At 37.0% G+C, this 18,880-nt stretch overlaps 1 protein-coding gene across 1 annotated transcript in view; it reads right to left on the reverse strand.

Annotated features, from left to right (window-relative positions):
• The window catches only part of LOC104620609, a 36,507-nt gene extending 18,968 nt beyond the window's left edge, over window positions 1-17,539 (reverse strand). Inside the window, exons 1-3 of the mRNA XM_010286889.1 lie at window positions 17,337-17,539; window positions 14,619-14,743; window positions 2,771-2,873 (exon numbers count right to left, since the gene is read on the reverse strand). Coding sequence (XP_010285191.1) covers window positions 2,771-2,873; window positions 14,619-14,743; window positions 17,337-17,539 — 431 coding nt within the window. The remainder of the gene's footprint in view (window positions 1-2,770; window positions 2,874-14,618; window positions 14,744-17,336) is intronic.
• Window positions 17,540-18,880: the final 1,341 nt, after the last annotated feature.

Below are 18,880 nucleotides of genomic sequence, written 5' to 3' on the forward strand. Positions count from 1 at the left end.
AAGATTTCTTTCAACCTTCTTTCAAGGTTTCTTTTTTTATTTCAACATGCTCTACCCATAACCAAGATGAAGCCTGTGCATTTAACAGTTTTTGGTTTCTTGCTTTTAGTATACTTGAATCTTGAGTCATAATGGGATGTTAGATTCAATCTTCACCATGGAGCAACTAATGCCCACTAGTATTTTCTAGACTTGACTAGATGGATTTTTTAATATAGTAATTTTGATTATGGTATTTATGGTTCAAAGCTCAATTCTGCTGTTGCATTTAGTCCGTACAAGTTTTTCAGCAAGAAATCACTCTCTTTTTAGTCTACTGTATTTCATCTTTCAATGCATACTGCGTAGGCTTATACTGGAAAGTTTCTCTGTTGAAAGAGTTTTAGTCTAAATTATTACTCATGTCTTAAAAAAAAAAAATAAAATGAGGGAAGGTGTACCTGTATTTTGCATTCTGCAATGAAATTATGAAATACTTATCTTAAAACAAGTGGAAGATTATCAAACTCAAAGGGAAACAGATCATGGCAAGGGAGAAAATAGATAAACACCCCAACAGATATCTTTTAACTCAGCCAAACTGAATTTAGAGCCTTTTTAACACATTCCATGGAGACCTTATTGCAGCCTGTCAGTACTTAAAGATGGTTTATAACAAAGATGGGGACAACCTTTGCAATAGAACAAGGGGTAATGGTTTTAAACAAAAAGAGGGTAGATTCAGACTAGATATAAGGATGAAATTTTTAAGGAAGAAATTCTTCACAATGATGGTGGTGGAACACTGGCACAGGTTGCCCAGAGAGGTGGTAGATGCCCCATCCCTGGAAACATTCCAGGTCAGGCTGGACGGGGCTCTGAGCAACCTGGTCTAGTTGAAGCAGTCCCTGCTCATTGCAGGGTCGTTGGACTAGATGACCTTGAAAGGTCCCTTCAAACACAAACTGTTCTATGATTCTATGATTCTGTAGATATTTAACTTCCCACAAGAAGTTAAATAACAAAAGAAAATATTTGCCTCCCATGGATAAATTAAAGGAAGTAATAATAAGAAATGTTTTTGGAGTGTTACTGTACTGGCTATCTGAATTCAGCTCTGAAATATCACTTTATGATAAAAATTAACAACCAGAAATGTTACATAGAGAATAATTTTGAATTTATTGCATTCCCTATTATCTCCATGTTAGTTACAGGAGTAATGCTGTCATCAATAAAAATAGTTGCAAAAGGCTAGGGAGAGATATTGTTCTATTATATTTTATATAGCAAGATATAATTCAATTTTCCATAGTGTTCTCTATATCTTGATGTCCTATTGCTCTTTTAAATGAAGTTGGAACGCAGTAACATTTAATTCTGAAAACACTGAACAGGAGTATGATATGAAAATGTTCCTAACTATGATGTGCACCTTAAAGTAAAGGTAGTTCTTATCTATTTTCTCGTTCTTATTTTAGGGGCATATAATCCATAATGATTTTCTAGCTATTATTCCTGTCTGCACAGGGAGGTTCCTTGTATGTATAGCTCCAAAATGAAGCAATACAACTCTTTATCCCTGCAGACTAATTGCTCCATTTGCCTCTCTCCATTTTTCCACTGCTTTCTCTCAGTTGACACTGCTGCCTAATTCTGTGGATTATTTTCAGATTATGGGGAAACACTCATAACAAAATGCACCCACTTACTTTGACTCATGCTTGACACATATGAATGAGAAGCATGACTGAAACACAAATGATTTGATCAAAATTATTTGGCAGTATGGCAAAACCAGTCTATTCATAATCTACAGTAAGCAACAGTAGCTAGAGCTGGATATGATGAAGATATCTGTAATGTTATTGAAAATCAAATAGTCAAATTTATGTCATTACAGCAAACATACTCCACAGACAATATTTGGAGAAAAATTGCTACTCGCAGTGGTGATGGCCCTGCATATGATAACCAAAACATTTTCATTTCAGTTGCCACATCTGAAAGTGACAATCTAATTTTACTAGGGTTACTGAGAATGTGAGGAAAATTAATAGTCAAGAAGAAGGCCATGTTATTCCCTAAATAACTAGAGGATCAATGATTGGGTGAGAAATGGGGGCAGGAGAAGGAAGATATAAATTTGTGTAAACTCCTCCCCATCTAGAGAGAGGGTAAAAAACCAACCTAATCCAACCTAAGAATTAATTTCTATTTAAGAAATGGATTCTCAGCTACATGTGTGAATCTCTAACTGTGAGCTATGCCATACAGAAGATAATCTAGGATATTTCTGGAGACAGGGGGATTCTATCCTTGCATTTTCATAAATCTTTTTAATAGTACTGCCTGGATTTAGATTTTATAAACATACACTTTGCTGATAATACAGATCAGGCAGGTCTTGCCAACATAGAGGAGAGTCAGCATATCACACAGGAAAAAACCGGATGACTAAAAAAAATGGACTATGAGATATAGGCCTTATAGTATAACATACAATGTTGAAGTGACAGACGTAGCATAGATTTCTGCTGCAGTATAGGAGTTCATCAGTGTGATAAAGTAAGACAAGAAAAAGAGTTGAGCAGACTAACTAATCATTATGAGCCAGCAATATGATGCAGATATGAAAAGGGCAAATATCATTTAAAGTATATGAGATATTTCTAGTATAGACAGGATATTATTAAATTATTATTATAATAAATTATAATTAAATTATAAAATTATTAATATAGACAGGAAGTTATTAATGCTACTACACCAGGCAGTTGTGAGAGCTCACCTGTTATCATCAGTTTGCCTTAATATAAAATATCCAGATTTTATTCCCTTTAATTCTTCATTGGCAATAACAAGGACAAACTGATATACAGGAATACCCCAAGCTGGAAAAAGTAAAGGAAGTTAAGTGTTTTTTAAATTGTTCTTACTTATTTGGATTCTGATCACATTAGATTATCTGAGTCAACCGATTTCTAAAAGACCTTGTAAAATATACTCTTCTAATACAGGAAATAGCTGTAGACTATGCTTAAAAGATTCCTTTCTTTTAAGTGATGTGAAGCATTATACATAGAAGATGAATGCACCCTGAGAAAAGTGCTCTGTAAACATGAGGAACGTATTTGAGAATTGTTTGTGTAAAGCAAATAATGGACCACACCATAACCTCAGTGACAAAGTATCTCCACTGCTTCTGAATGTATGCTTATCTAGTTACATTCTTCTTGCTGCTCAAAGTCTTGCTGACACTTTCTTAGACACACCCAATTGTTGTTTTTTTTTCCTTGCATGATTTATTAGCATGTTGTAACAGTTCCACAAGCACAATAAATGTGAAACTTTAGATTAAGGTAGGGAGGCATTACTTCTCTACATTTTGTTACCCTCTCCTATTTGCAATTGCCTAATATGAGCATTCCATGATGTGTAAAGATAATTTGCACCTATAATAGCCGTGCAATATTATATGTATCATATAGACCTACTTTGAGAGGTGAATGGGAATGACTCCTCAGGGGTCCACAGCCCTATGGTAGATTAAGTTCCACCCTAGCTGCAACAACTGCAAAATCCCCCACAGCTTCACTTAGGCACCAGCAAGAAGCAGAGGACAAGCTCTGTTCTTTCACCAGGGGACGCACAAAGGATTATCATTGTGAAAAAGAAACTTCTAATTTTGCAGACACATAATTAGACACCAGTGGACACCTCTTCCCTGAAAAGGAAACCAAGGAAGATAATACTGTCCCAGTGATAGGCAAGGGGAGGAGGCTAGGTAGAGATTAATCCCCCCTCTCCAAGGCAAAGTTTGAAGGTAGAAGGACAATAAGGAGGTGGCTGCAAGACTCTCCCTCTACTTGTTTGAGGAAGAGATATTGATCTTCATTTATTTACTTTGTGCAATATGGATTTAATCTTAAACCTTTAACAGAAGAAGAGCTGACCAGTTTGTCCATCCCAGCAAAACACATACGATGCAGTATGTCAGCACAGAACTAATTTAAAATTGACTCTTTGAAAAAAAATTAATGTTTTGCTCAAAGAATGTTTGTTACCATTTTAATAAGATGAAACCTAACATTCTTATGTTGTTTTTCAAGAATTAATTGCAAAGGTGAATCAGGAGAGACTGCCAACTGATTCTATCCCATTCAGAAAGCTAGTGGCCAGGTAATTGTTGTCTTATTTTTTGGCATTCTTTTCCTTTCTCTTTGCCACTTATTCATGCAAAGCTGTCTGTCAAATGGACTTGAAATTATTTGCTTTTAATAAAAGTAACATAAAGCAGAAAAATTAAAGATAAACAGGAACACTGTGACAAAGGCACATAAAAAAGTTATCTGTGGGAAAACACAACTATCTGAAGATTTATTTTGTTTTAATAATTAAACCATAGCATAATAGATCAGAAAACTTTCTACAATGTAATGCACAACTAGAATTGTCCATCCATCCAATTTTGTCATAAGTTTCAGTCATACACGTAGTGAAAAACTGGCAGGTTTATGCTTTAGAAATTGTGGAAACTTTTAAAACATGTCATTCAACATTATTATTTGCATTTTCACACACAATGTTTTTTTAACAGTATAATAAAAATGACAAAACCAAATGGCTCAAAGGCAAATAAGAATAGTGATTTTTCTATAGTAAGAGCATTCTATGAGACTATTCCTATCACCTATCAGTGTGGCAGAATGGCCATAATAAATAGAATAAAATAGTGGTACTGTGTTCACTCTCCCCATCAGAAAAGAAGAGATATTTCTTCAAATTATTTAACATGAGTCTACATTAATAACTTACTTTGGAGACATTACGCAATTTCAAAGTTGATTCGAACAGGTAATAGTTGCATTTTGCAACAGAAGCAAATGTGCAGCAAATGTGTTTCTGTATATAAATGTGATTGAGCTATTTCTTTTTGTAAGCCTTTCTCAATATTCCCTTATTCTAACAAAAGTAAAGGGGTTACTGATGGTTCCCTACAGGAATAGACATGTTATACTCTTGCTCACAAATTCCAACAATGCGTTGCCATGGGGAATTTCTGAGCATTGTCAGAGAAAAAAATATAGTACCTATCATACACCTGTTCCAATCTTCAAGTTTTCAGGTTTTATTCCTATATCACCAATGCTGGGAAAAGTCTTCCCTCACATTTTATTAATCTCCAAAGATGTAACTGTATATTTGTAGATAACATTATTATTAAGCAAAGAAAACTGTGAAACAGGAAGGAAGACATAGTCCACAGTCTATTCATTCATTTCTTATTAGACAGTTAATCTTACTGATTTCACACAGCATTTGCAAAATTATCTTAATGAGAACAACCTACTTTTCAGGTTGATTTTTAAAATTCTGTACTTCTCAAAACTATAATCAGAATCCTACATGCACAAGAGCCCAGTGACTCAACTGGTTGTCTCATAAGTTTAGCAAGAACTAAGCAGCTGGTTTACAGCACTAAATTAAAGGTTTTATATGTCTCTTGCTCTTATGAAACAGGCTTGCTAGACACAGAGCAGAAATCTGTAGACTGTACCCTGCCGCTTCAGCTTGTTGAAAGCAATCTAGAGCACAGTTTTAAGAGTTAACAAAAAAATAGATAAGGGATATCTGGCTCTGTAGATATTGAATTAGGATTTCAAAAAGCTTTCAATAGAGTCCTTTCCAGGAGATTATTAAGTTAGTAGCCACAGGAGGCAAAATGAAGTCCTTTCATGAATTAAAAGCTGGTTACAGTAGAAGAAGCAAAAAGGCTAATGGTGGAGTGCCCTGGAGATTGGCAGAAATGATGCTGCTTCGTATATCATCACAGGCCACAACAATTTTAAATTAAAAGTATTACTCAGAATGATAGAAATCATGGAATACTGCAAAGAATTGAAATTGGCTGACAAAATAAAAATGATTTACCAATGTGGTAAAGATAGAATGCAAGATAGAAAAGTAAAAACTATAAATTACTTTTGCCACTTTTAATATTGCAGCTTCTGGTAATTGCACTGATTAATATGAAGGACAAATCATGTTGATAACTATGCAAGCATATAGGAAAGGTGGTTCTTATTTCAAAGACTTGCAGTTAGCACTCTGGTCTGATTTGTAAAAAGCCCAGCCTGAGGCAAAGGTCAACAACATAGGCAGTATTAAGAAAGATTACTTTCTAATATGGGTACTTGCTTGAATAAAAGTTTCTAGAACCATGAAAAAAATGAACACTTTTAAAAATGTAATTTTTGTGGTACTATTTTCTAACTGCTACCATCTTGAATCATCTGGGAGCCATAAAACATTCTGAATTGTGGAATACCATTTTGTAAGAAGATTTAAAGTGATACATGCAGTGCCAGCCAAGGAAAGATTATGAAGATTTTTATGGACTCTAGTAAAACAACCTTCTCCAAGAGCTTCCATTAAGTTCATACAAAAAATGAGGCTTATTTGGGAGGAAAGTGAGAACAGTTCTCTGTCTCTAGGTCTGGAGCTCCTTTTATGAGACTTGCTCTCTGCTTGCTCTTCAGTGGAATAAGTCCTGCCTCATATGTTCTCCCCTCTGAGGGGAATGTTTCAGGAGGAAGGTGTTTGCCACAGAAGGTCAGGTCATCCTCTCATGACTCATTTTGGTTCTATTAATGCCACGTTGGTGCTGCAATGTGCCACACTGGCCGACTTAGGAGTTATTGACTGGAGATGAATAAAAGTTTCTGCTAACTGAGCTGTCACAAAGAGCAATACTCATACAAGACTGGTGGGCAAGTTCTCCTAATTTCGGATGAATTTAAGTTTGCTACTTTTGGTTATACCCTTTCCACCATTAATCCAATAGACACACAGATCTACAATATTTCAACTGCATAGAGTAAAATCTAAATGATTTCTAGTATGGGTTCAGATTAGTGAATAATTTGTCACAGCAAATTTTGTTACATATATGGCAAACCAAGTCATTACTGTCAGCATATTTGCTGAACTTACACCTAAAAGGAAATCAGCACAACAGTATCAGTTTAAAAATCAAAACACATCTAGTCAATCTTTTGCCAGACTTAAACTATTCCATTTTAAAAATCAAGTTACAAATGTAAGTAAGACGCACAAACTACTGGACATTCCTCCACTTCTTAGAAACCCTAGCATAGGGCTTCTAACTGAACTTTACTTTCACACTAATTAAGCTTAATTAAAGAACAAATATGTGTAAAGGTGGCCTAATTACTCAGGACTTCTAATTGTATATCTCTAGAGCTAATATAACTAAATAACAAACCAATTTTCAACTGCATTCAAGAAACTGTTTAATTTGCACCCAGCACATTCTGTTCAGTACATGTGTTTTAATAGCATTTCATGTAAAAAGGCATCACAGTAATATTTAATACTATCTAGGATTTTATATATGGTGAAATGTATAAAAAAGCTTGTTTTTGTGAGGGTGATAAGGTTACTTCAGTAACTGAAATATTTTAAGATGTGTATGCCTCTTTAACATCTGGAATTCTTCACTCTCCTACAATAGATTATAGACACTAGAAAAAACACATTTCGAGCAAGGTGAAGTCAAGCATACATAAAAAGTGTCTGACCTACCTTGCAGCTGCTTCAGAGCCACAAGAACTAGATTAAGCTCTGTACTGATTAACAGTATCTCTTAAAGGCGAGGGTACTTTGGTTAAACCCTTACTGATGTTTAAGACCAAGGGATTTTCCGAAAGTGCTGGTAAGCTGTAAGGGGTCTGATGCATATGTTGACAAAGTAATTGCATAACTGATTGTCTTTCGACTGATAAATCTTGAAAGTCATCCTCCAACTTTTAAAGTGATTTACTGCTTCATGTGGGAATCTGTTCCACCAGCCCAACAAGCTCATTTGGTTCAATTTCCCACATATGCAAATGACATTCCTTCCCAGGAAAGAGCAATGTCTGAACACTTCCAGATAACCATCCAGAATACAGAAAGATACTAAAATGTGTTGGAACAGTTACCATGAATTCTGTATATCTAGGCCAGGAATTCTTGCATCTTACCAACAAAGAAGTTCTGCAATCAAATCTTCCTGAAAGAAGTTGGAGAAAGCAGGGCCACAATGTGTGAATCTTCACTAACTTCAGCAATAATACAGAGGAAAACCAAAACATTCTCACTGCCTGTAAGCGTGTCTGAGAAGGAGCAGTTATGGAGCAGAGGACTGGGGTAATGGTTTTATATTGATTAGACTAGATATAGGGAAGAACTTTTTCACAGTGAGGGTGGTGAAACACTGGCACAGGTTGTCCAGAGAGGTGGTAGATGCCCCATCTGTGGAAATATTCGCGGTCAGGCTGGACGGGGCTCTGAGCAACCTGCTCTAGTTGAAGCTGGCCCTGCTCATTCGAGTGTGGTTGGACTAGATGACCGTAAAAGGTCCCTTCCAACCCAAAGATTCTATGATTCTATGACTGTCTAAGAAGAGGAAGTCAACCACCAGAAATCCTTTGCCGCATGCCCTCCAAGAGTCCTCGAAGATGGCTCTGAAGTTACTTCACACTTTTCAGTCGTCTGGTGGAATGAAATACCCGAGACCATATGCTAGTAATACTGAAAGGTCTCCAAAGGTAAACTGCAGACAGGTGAATCAAATACTAAATGACCCAATTCCAGACATTGCCAGAGCCTCAGAAATGGAAGGGAATACTGCACCATCTGCTGGCTGATACCAAACACTGTGAAGGTGTTGTCCTCTATTTCAAGAGTGAAGTATGAAACAAGCTAGTCAGGATATTATTGTAAATTTCAAGGTCAGATTTTGGAACAAAAAGATTGGGCTACCACAGAAAAGTTAAAATACTGCCCTTATGAAAATGAACATCAAAACTCAAGACTGGCACATAATTTTCAGAAACAATAAACTACAGTGTGACTAATAGATCTTTGCATGAACTATATCTATACTTAAAATCAAAACAGGGCAGGAGTCATTCTCTGAGCCTGACTTACAGTCAGGAAGAGATAATTTCTGTACAGCTAAACGTTTTAGTGTACAAAACAGGGTGGTTGCCTTTAAATTGTATACTGTGAATAGCCTCGGTAGTTGCTTACCCTGGATCATGGATGAGCATTATCTAGGCAAATAAGCCCCAGACAAAATCAAACCAGGGACTGTGCTATTTGCGTACTTAACAGTGCTGTGTCAATGCTCAAGGCCATACTATGACCCTGTTAGTTTTCTAGGATAAACATGGATGTTGGCATGACTTATGCAAACTGAGGGAGTGAAGAACACAAATACATTTGCAAAAAATAAATCTATAGAAGTCTGCTTGCATAACTTTTTAATACTATATTAAATATACCAAAATATATCTGAGCAAAAGGTTTAGTGCAGATGTACCACTCAAGAATATTAAGCAAGTTCAGTTGAGTAGACAATGTTACTCTCAAAAAGTTAAAAATAAACCCTGCTTTAGGAGGAGATTACAGTCACTTGTGGCATCTGACATGGGTGTCTGTGAAATGAGTCATTTAACACAACTGTTACATTGATGGTGTCACTGAAAATGGTATTTCACAGTTGGAAAGAAGTCTTCAGATGACTTTCAGTCAATGCATCTATATGACCTTTGCTGATTTTTTGGAGATCATACGTTGCCAACAAATTCAACAGAAACTTATATATTGAAATTATTCATTTGCTTCTTTGTGGTATATTCATTTATCTGTGATAATTTATCTAGCTATAGTCATTTGGATTTCTGTGCAAAATGCCATGCCACCCCAAACAGAAGTTTTCTACAGATATCGGATACAATGTTAGTGTTATGATAACTGAGTACACTCATACCAATCAGATAATTCAATGCTTATACATAGGATTTTTTTTTAATTTTCAAACACTTTGTTAACCATAGCTATATTCATTTGCAGTTAAGTAGCATAGATAAATAAGTAATATCAGTAAGCTGGACATCAAACCTAAATGGATTAAAATCAATGTTAAATATAAAGGTATGATTGCAAGCTTAAAAAACACCTACTTGGTTCCCAGGTGATACGAAATAAAACTATGTAATAGGGGGATAAAGGAAGTTAATGTAGGTAAAATAAGTGAGTGTCTTTGGTTTGGTTTACATTGGTTTGTGTGCAAGTCCTATATTGGACCAGTTTATTACGTCAGTACTCACAGTTGATTTATGTGGACATACGGCTTTATGCCCAATTTATATTCATGTTCTCAGTTCTCAAGTCCTATGTATTCTTGTTTGTTAATAGGGTTGTAGAATTTGGGGTAGTCTTATAAATGCAATCATTCCTATGTAGTCTCTACAGGGAAAAGAAAGTAACTTTAAAAAGCAGAGACTGACAACTAAGATCTGCTCATTATCCATTTAATTAATTTTTCTCAAACACAAACATCCAGAAGTCATTAAATCCTAACAATATAAATTCTGCAAATCCATGCAAAGCAAATGGAGGGTGTTCTTATTTTTTAAAGTAATCTTCAAAATAAAGTTAATTATGATGGTAAGGACCTCTGACTAGCAAGGCAGGATCATTGAAACCAGTAGAAAAGCTCACTGCTACAGTACAGATCCTAACGGACAGATAAAAAAGGTCTCAGGATGGAAGTAAACAACCAGAGATACCTAAGAAATTAGAATTTTTATTGGAATACTGGGTTATCTGAGATAGGTTTTGATACAGGAAACTAATGTGACAGCTGAACTTCTCAAAAACAGATGAAGGTGCAAGAGAATTTGTTGATAGATTTGTTCTAAATCCAGACACTGCTAACATCATCAAGTACAGAAGCTTCACAGATACTAGTTTTATGAACATCTCCTAGTCAAACTATAGTCTGAATAAGTTGCAGTATAGTCAGACTGAGAAGAAATGTGTTAAAAATTGTTATTTTGAAAAAATACTTCAAAGGCAATACATAGCAGACTAATGACACTATCACTAATCAATTTAAGTTGACTGAATTTGTAGACTGATCAGCTAAGCTAATACATTACAGAGTGTTTTTGCACAGTAGAGCTTGATAAGACACACTGCTAAAGTATAGACTTCACTACTATAATAGGAATCTAAATTTTCTGGAAGCCTCAGTAGACAATTATCATTCAATGAAGAAACTCCTTGTGCTATTTCTTCTGCACACCTATTTCCTTAGCAATCCCTATAAAGTGGTGTGTTTGCCATGCAGTATAGTGTAGCTTTAGCAATCTTACTAGGAATTCTGCACTCACTTCAGAGAGGAAAAAGAATAAAAAAGCAGACAGGCTACCATGGACTGAGTACCAAAGCAGTAGCACTACACTTGGGCTTCAATCACCCAAGTTAGTCCACTGTCTGCTTAGCTATAGTGCTATACAATGCAGAAAAAATCAAATTATGTTTTTTTTAACCATTATACAGGTATTTTCAATATTGGTGTTTTCTATTAAAAAGTGACTAGATTTTTTGCATAGCTATATCAATTTTTACATTGTTGTAATGTTACTTTAGTAACTTAATTTGCTGTCTGGAAGATGCAGTGAAATAAGTGGGTTGTGTCAGTGATGGATTATTCTACATGAATCTCTCTTTGGACTAAGCTGAGGCATTAGCCCAAACCAATACCTCAGCACTGTCTGTACTGTCTCACCACTGTGGCAGGAAACTAATTTTGCTGTGTAACAAGCTAAAACCAAAAGTCTGTCACTACATTTTTCTCACAAATTTTCTTTTGTGAGTATGTTTTATGTGTCAATGAAGTCTTACTTGTCACCCTACTGCAATAAGCTTCCAGGCTACTTGTAAGATCAGTTGGGATTGAAATGTACTGTAAAGGCTAATACAAACACATATTGATATGAAATGTAATATAAATCCAAAAAGTGAAACAAGAAGGAAAATGGAATCTGATAAAGAATTATATTAATAGCTGTCAAATGGGCTGTGGAAAGTAAATTTGAAAACAGGGTGCATAGACATTGCTCAAATACTATAGAAAACCTATTACAATATTCTTTTTTATTATTTCCCATACCCTCATTAAGTATCAGTTATACGTAACAATACCTCAAGAGCAACACAATTATCCAAATTTCTGCAGGAACTCAACAAAGTTTTAAGCAGGTGATTACTCAAAATCCTCTTAATCATTTTTAAAAAGAGTAGCATATATTTTCATTATTTGAATAATTCAAATTATATTTGATAGACCATTCAGTGCCTGCTACAGTACTTACAGCTTTGTTCCTCTAGTATGAAATTCAGTAAGATCAATAAACCGTATGACACAACACTTCATCCAATCACACCAGACAAGAATTCAAGATGAGTTTTCTTATACAATAATGAACAATAAAAATAATTAAACATATTGAGGCTTAAGTGATCATAATCAAACTTTAGACTTAATACCATGTTAGGATTGATTTTTTCTGTTTTTATCTCCCATGACATTATCATCATAACAAAAGATGTCTTCTTTTGAATTCTTTTGAATCTAGATGAATTCCTAGAGAGATCAAAATAAGATTTTTAATATTTAGCTACCAACAGTTTCCAGTTTTAAAAGAAATTCTATTCCATTTTAATTACTGAAAATTATTTCATATCATATGCAAGGTCTGGAATTTCAATGGAGAATTAGGGGACATGATGTGGGGGCAATTCTCTATGGGAACTGGAGACAGAAGCTTCGGGTTTTTTATAACTGAGCCACTAGTTCAAGCATCAGTAGTGATCTGTGCAAATTCAGTTGATGTTCCTAGTTCATCAACACAGGTAAAGTGAACTTGTCTGGCAGTTAAAGGATAAGTATTGACCTATCATTTCTGAGAATGAAGTTACTTTCTAAAACCAGAAGCTATGTCTCCATTTCAGATAGAGGCAGAATGATTAGAGAGTTTGGCACACACTGTAACCCCAAAGACTGTTATTTGTGCACATAAGCATGGTGAAGAGGAAGGAGGCAGTGGAAAAAATGGTAAAAGAGAAAGTGATAATAGCTATCAGGTTTAAAGATGAGAAATAGATGGATGGACCAGTCCAGATGGAGATCAGTGATAAGTGGTGACCCTCAGGGATCTGTACTGGGACCAGTACTATTTAAGATCTTCATCAATGACATAGACATTGGGATTGAGTGCACCCTCAGCAAGTTTGCAGATGACACCAAGCTGAGTGGTGTGGTTGACACGCCTGAGAGATGGGATGCCACTCAGAGGGATCTCAACAAGCTCAAGGGATGGGCCTCTGTGAACCTCATGAGGTTCAAGAAGGTCAAGTGCAGGGTCCTGCACCTGGGTCGGGGCAACCCTCAGGATCAATACGGGCTGGGGGAGGAAGGGATCGAGAGCAGCCCTGCCAAGAAGGACTTGGAGGTACTGGTGGATGAAAAGCTGGACATGAGCCGGCAATGTGCGCTTGCAGCCCAGATGGCCAACTGTATCCTGGGCTGCATTAGAAGCAGCATGGCCAGCAGGTCAAGGGAGGGGATTCTGTCCCTGTACTCCACTCTGGTGAGACCCCACCTGGAGTCCTGTGTCCAGCTCTGGAGCCCTCAACACAGGAAAGACATGGACCTGTTGGAGTGGGTCCAGAGGAGGGCCACAAAAATAATCAGAGGGATGCAACACCTCTCCTATGTGGACAGGCTGAGAGGGTTGGGGTTGTTCATCCTGGAGAAGGCTCCAGGGACACCTTACTGCAGCCTTTCAGTACTTAAAGGGGGCTTATAAGAAGAGGAGGACAGACTGACAGACTTTTTAGTAGGGCCTGTTGAAATAGGACAAGGGGTAACAGTTTTAAACTAAAAGAGGGTAGATTTACACTAGGTATAAGGCAGAAATTTTTCACGATGACAGTGGTAAAACACTGGCACAGGTTGTCCAGAGAGGTGGTAGATGCCCCATCCCTGGAAACATTCCAGGTCAGGTTGGACGGGGCTCTCAGCAACCTGCTCTAGTTGAAGCTGTCCCTGCTTGTTGCAGGGGGGTTGGACTAGATGACTTTTAAAGGTGCCTTCCAACCCAATGGTTCTATGATTCTAAATATAAATTCTGAGTCAGAGCAGCAAACTATCTTATGTCTCATACCAGCTAATACTGATATTTCAGAAGAATAAGCAAGAAATGTCTGTTAAAATGCTTCTCTCCAACACTGATAAATGACGCTTATAAGCAGGATGTGTGTATCTTTCGAATTTTCAAAATTTTATTTAACCAACAATTAAAGTTCTGATCCTTGATATGAATAATTCCTTAGCCTCAGTGGTTTCCTGTAAGGATACTTTTCATTGCATAAGGATTTGTTATATATAATCAACATTTGATATTTTCTTAATTTCAAACTTATAAGCATTGTAGTTTCTTTCATCACTATTTAGAAGTATTTTGTCTGCCAGTGAAGTATGTCCTCAAATAAAAATACAAAAGAGAAATTTCAGGCCTGTGACAGTAATACCCAGTCCTTCAGTTTCTAATCACCAGTCAAATATAAGTTCTAAGGCCTGTGCAGTAACCACACTGTCTGTGACCAAGGTGTGGTTTAAATTGCATGTGAAACAAGAATAGCTTCTAGCTCTTCAGCTGGATAATCCTTAGCTACTTCCAGAGTCCATGTTAGGGAGAAAGTATGAGGACACATACCATTTCCTCTGTCAGCTTCCATCTCCTTCAGACGGAAAGGCTGGAAAGCATTCCCTGTAAAGCCAGGTCCCTCAGTGTCCCAAGATCTACTGTGGCAAGCACCTACTTCACAGTTCGGAAATAACCTAAGATTGTACCATCATATTTGTGAAAGTTTGATTCAGTGACCAGTGAAGTCTACGGAAATGCTTGTTGATGGGTCAGAACCCAAGTCCTCAGCTTATTCCAAAGGCTCATTAGCTACACTAATTTTAAAATAACGGATTATTGTGATGTATTACCAAACTGATGAAATAGCCTGATGTACCAATTTCATGGTACAAAGGAGACAATTTTACATAAGCACTAGCTCCATCATGGTTCAGTCCAGGATCTTTTACTGAAAACAGATATGTTGTCTAATAAATTTCATTTTGAGAGCTCTCACTCTCTTTATAAGACCAGAACAATAAGAACTCACATTCCATCTTCCTCTGTGGCAAAACTGTCTCAGTGGACTGGCTCTATCAGAACTAGTCTTTTGGAATCATTTAGCCAAGTCTAAGTTGCAGGTATAAATTTTAAGGCCTGTTTTTTAATTAAACTCTGCATGATTGATATTGCATTATTAAATATCTTTACCCATTTGCATGAGAAGAGAAAATTCTTGAACAACTAATCCTTCTGAAGATAACAAGTGAGAACATTGAAACTGAAGCTATCGGTATTATTCCATGTTTCCTTCAGTTATAGTTTCCTTGCCTTTCTTATCTCCTACATGTTCTTGGAATGACAATTCTAAGTCTTTAAAAATAGCTCTTTCCATGTCACACTGCCTTCAGCTCCCAACAGTATTATTTTATTATTTTATTGTGTGTATCAAAACTATCTTAACTACCATGTTTAGGAGGTACAAAAAAAAAAGTCAAAGGTTACTGAAAAGTACATCTGGAGGCAAAACCAGCTGCTGCTTCATGTAACTTTGGTCAAATACATCCCAAGTAACCTCTGTCAAGAGAAACACTTCGAACTAACTAATCTCTTCATGGGCTCCTCACATACAAGAGTATGCTTATCTTACAAAAAGTATTTACATTTTGGGAGAAAATATTTCTTGCTGTCATGCCAAACGTATTCACTGCAATCACACTAACACTTCAGTTTTGAATTCAGACTTCTTGTCATCTTCAATATGCCAAAACATTGCTGTTCAGCTCTAACACACAGTAAAGAAGATACTCACCAGAAAAAAAACACAAAACAGAAAAAGGGAATTAACAAACTCCCTGTTTGGTGGTAGGGCAGATTTTATATTACAGACAAACAGCAAAGCAAGCCATACTTAATCCATGAGTTTGCAAACCAAAAAATAACTATAACATCTATCTATACTGAAGGGTAAGTTATCAAAAAAAGGTTCTCATTAGTTGTCAGCTCAAAGTAACTTCAAAAGCAGTCCCTGAGCATCCAATAATCTCTTTCTGACAACCTCCTTATCTCTTACAAACTGTTGTGAGAGCTGAATCAAACCAGCATGTCACGAAAACTGCTTTCTGACAGTGTAAATCAAAGGAATCACATGCATCTGATCAGTTAACTACTCCTTTTCAGATCTTCACAACAGATTAAGTCTATAACATGAAAAATATCATAAACCATCTACTTCTGTCACCTGAGCTTGTTTTTTTTTAACTATAACAAACACTATGGAAATATATTAAAGATGATTTAAATATACAGTTCAAAACTTCAAACCATTCTGACTGAATTATGATTTCACATTTCCACATTTAAACATCGCATTTTGAAAGCAAAGTTAGGAAATTATCTTGGACTAAGATTTCACTTTCCAGTTTTTTTCATGTGACATATGACTACTATCTGCATTCATTCACATCTGCTTTGTAAACATATTTGCACTGACAGCATCATAAACACAGTGCCTCCATACAAATTCAGGCTGTGAAGGCTGAAATTACTTAAATATTTCATAGAATCATAGAATCATAGAATGCGTTGGAAGAGACCTTAAAGATTATCTAGTTCCAACCCACCCGACACGGGCAGGGACACCTTCCACTAGATCGAGTTGCTCAAAGCCCCATCTAACCTGGCCTTGAACACTGCCAGGGAGGGGGCATCCACAACTTCTCTGGGCAACCTGTTCCAGTGTTACACCACCCTCATACTGAAGAATTTCTTCCTTATATCTAGTCTAAACTCACCCACTTTTAGTTTAAAGCCATTACCTCAGTCCTATCACTACATGCCCTTGCAAAAAGTCCCTCTCCAGCTTTCATGTAGGTCCCCTTCCAGCACTGGAAGGCTGCTATAAGGTCTCCCTGGAGCCTTCTCTTCTCCAGGCTGAACAACTCCAACTCTCTCAGCCTGTCGTCATAGGAGAGGTGCTCCGGCCCTCCAATCATCTTTGTGGCCCTCCTCTGGACTTGCTCCAACAGGTCCATGTCTTTCTTATGTCGGGGGTCCCAGAGCTGAACACACTACTCCAAGTGGAGTCACACTTCTTTTCATGCCAGGAATCGGTTGGCTTTTTGGGCTGCAAGTGCACATTGCCAAGTCATGTTGAGCTTCTCATCAACCAACACCCCCAAGTCCTTCTCAGGGCTGATCTCAATCCATTCTCTGCCCAGCCTGTATTTGTGCCTGGGATTGCCCCGACCCAGGTGCAAGACCTTGCACTTGGCCTTGTTGAACTTCAGGAGGTTCTCATGGGCCCACCTCTCAAACACGTCAAGGTCCCTCTGGATGGCATCCATTTCCTCCAGCATGTCAATCGCACCACACAGTTTGATGTCGCCAGCAAACTTGCTGAGGGTGCACTCAATCCCACTGTCCATGTCGCCCATAAAGGTGTTAAACAGCGCCGGTCCCAACACCGATCCCTGAGGAGTACCACTCACCACTGGTCTCCACCTGGACATCGAGCCATTGACTGCAACTCTTTGAGTGCAACCATCCAGCCAATTCCTTATCCACCGAGTGGTCCATCCATCAAATCCACATCTCTCCAATCTAGAGACAAAGATGTCATGTGGGACAGTGTCAAATGCTTTGCACAAGCCCGTTTGTTGCAGAACACTTCAAAACTTAAGATAAAAAGTCATATATTTGTGTTTAAATATTTTCACTTGTAGAAAAGTAGGTGATATGTGAAAGTTTCATTTTACCTCTTTTTTGTAGCTTTTAAATTTACCTGAGCATGCAAAATATTATTTATTTCTTCTCTGCTCATATAAAGAGAATAAGGCATAGGACATTGGACAAAATCTCTCTGTAAGTCCAAGGGCAATGTGACTTTTGAGTAATAATTATGGTACACTCCAGACTATACAGAAGTCCATTACACTGTGGAGCCCATAAAAGCCCATCTGTATACAGGTGTTTATATACATTCCCATCTTTTTTTCAACAGTGCACAAAAGAAGAAGGCAAGGAAAGGAGTTTTACAAAGATTTCTGATCATGGTAAAAAATACTCTCCAAATGGCAGAGAGAGTAGGAAACCACTACGATAAGCAAAGTGGAAGAAAATACCTAATTTGTTGAAGATGAGAGGTTCACATCCACAGCCCTGCAATCTCCAGAAAATCTTCATTGGCTGTGGCACAGTTCTAGAAATGCCCCTAATAAGATCCTCTAGTTTTATTCAGCCTGCCCCAATCACCTATGATGTCCAAAAGATTTATCTTTATTTCATCTGTTCCCACATAGAATCACAGAATCATTTAGACTGGGGGGAAGGATTAGGGGAAAAGACCCTTAAGATCATCAAGTCTAACACATGTCCACTGAGAGTCCATCGAGTCCAAGACAGAGGAAAGATCTAGATCTAGCAGTATGCATCCAGCTGACCAAAACATTAAAAAAAATCCCGATTTTCAGGAACAGATGAATTCAACAAATATTATTCCACACATTGTGGATGTAAATATTAGATGACAGGCACCTGATTGTTCATGCCTTCTGAGAGTTGATATTGTCAGCATTATTATTTATGCTTTTAAAATTGAAGAGGTTTTAGAGAAAGGTGCCAACTTCAATGCTATCAGTAGAACTCTGCACAACTGATCTCATACTTTGTGAGTCTCATCTAATTTTTCCTTTAATTCACTTCTGTTTGTGGTTTTACAGCCTCTTAATAAAATTCTTCTAAAACTACTAGTATGCAGACAGTGAATGTGACAAGACAAAAATTAAATTGTGAAATTAATATTTTCAGACATCTGAAACTTGAATGCCTGAAATTAATCTGAAAATCTGAAC

This window comes from Phaethon lepturus, unplaced genomic scaffold (assembly GCF_000687285.1).
Source record: "Phaethon lepturus isolate BGI_N335 unplaced genomic scaffold, ASM68728v1 scaffold3110, whole genome shotgun sequence".
NCBI classification, from domain to species: Eukaryota; Metazoa; Chordata; class Aves; order Phaethontiformes; family Phaethontidae; genus Phaethon; species Phaethon lepturus.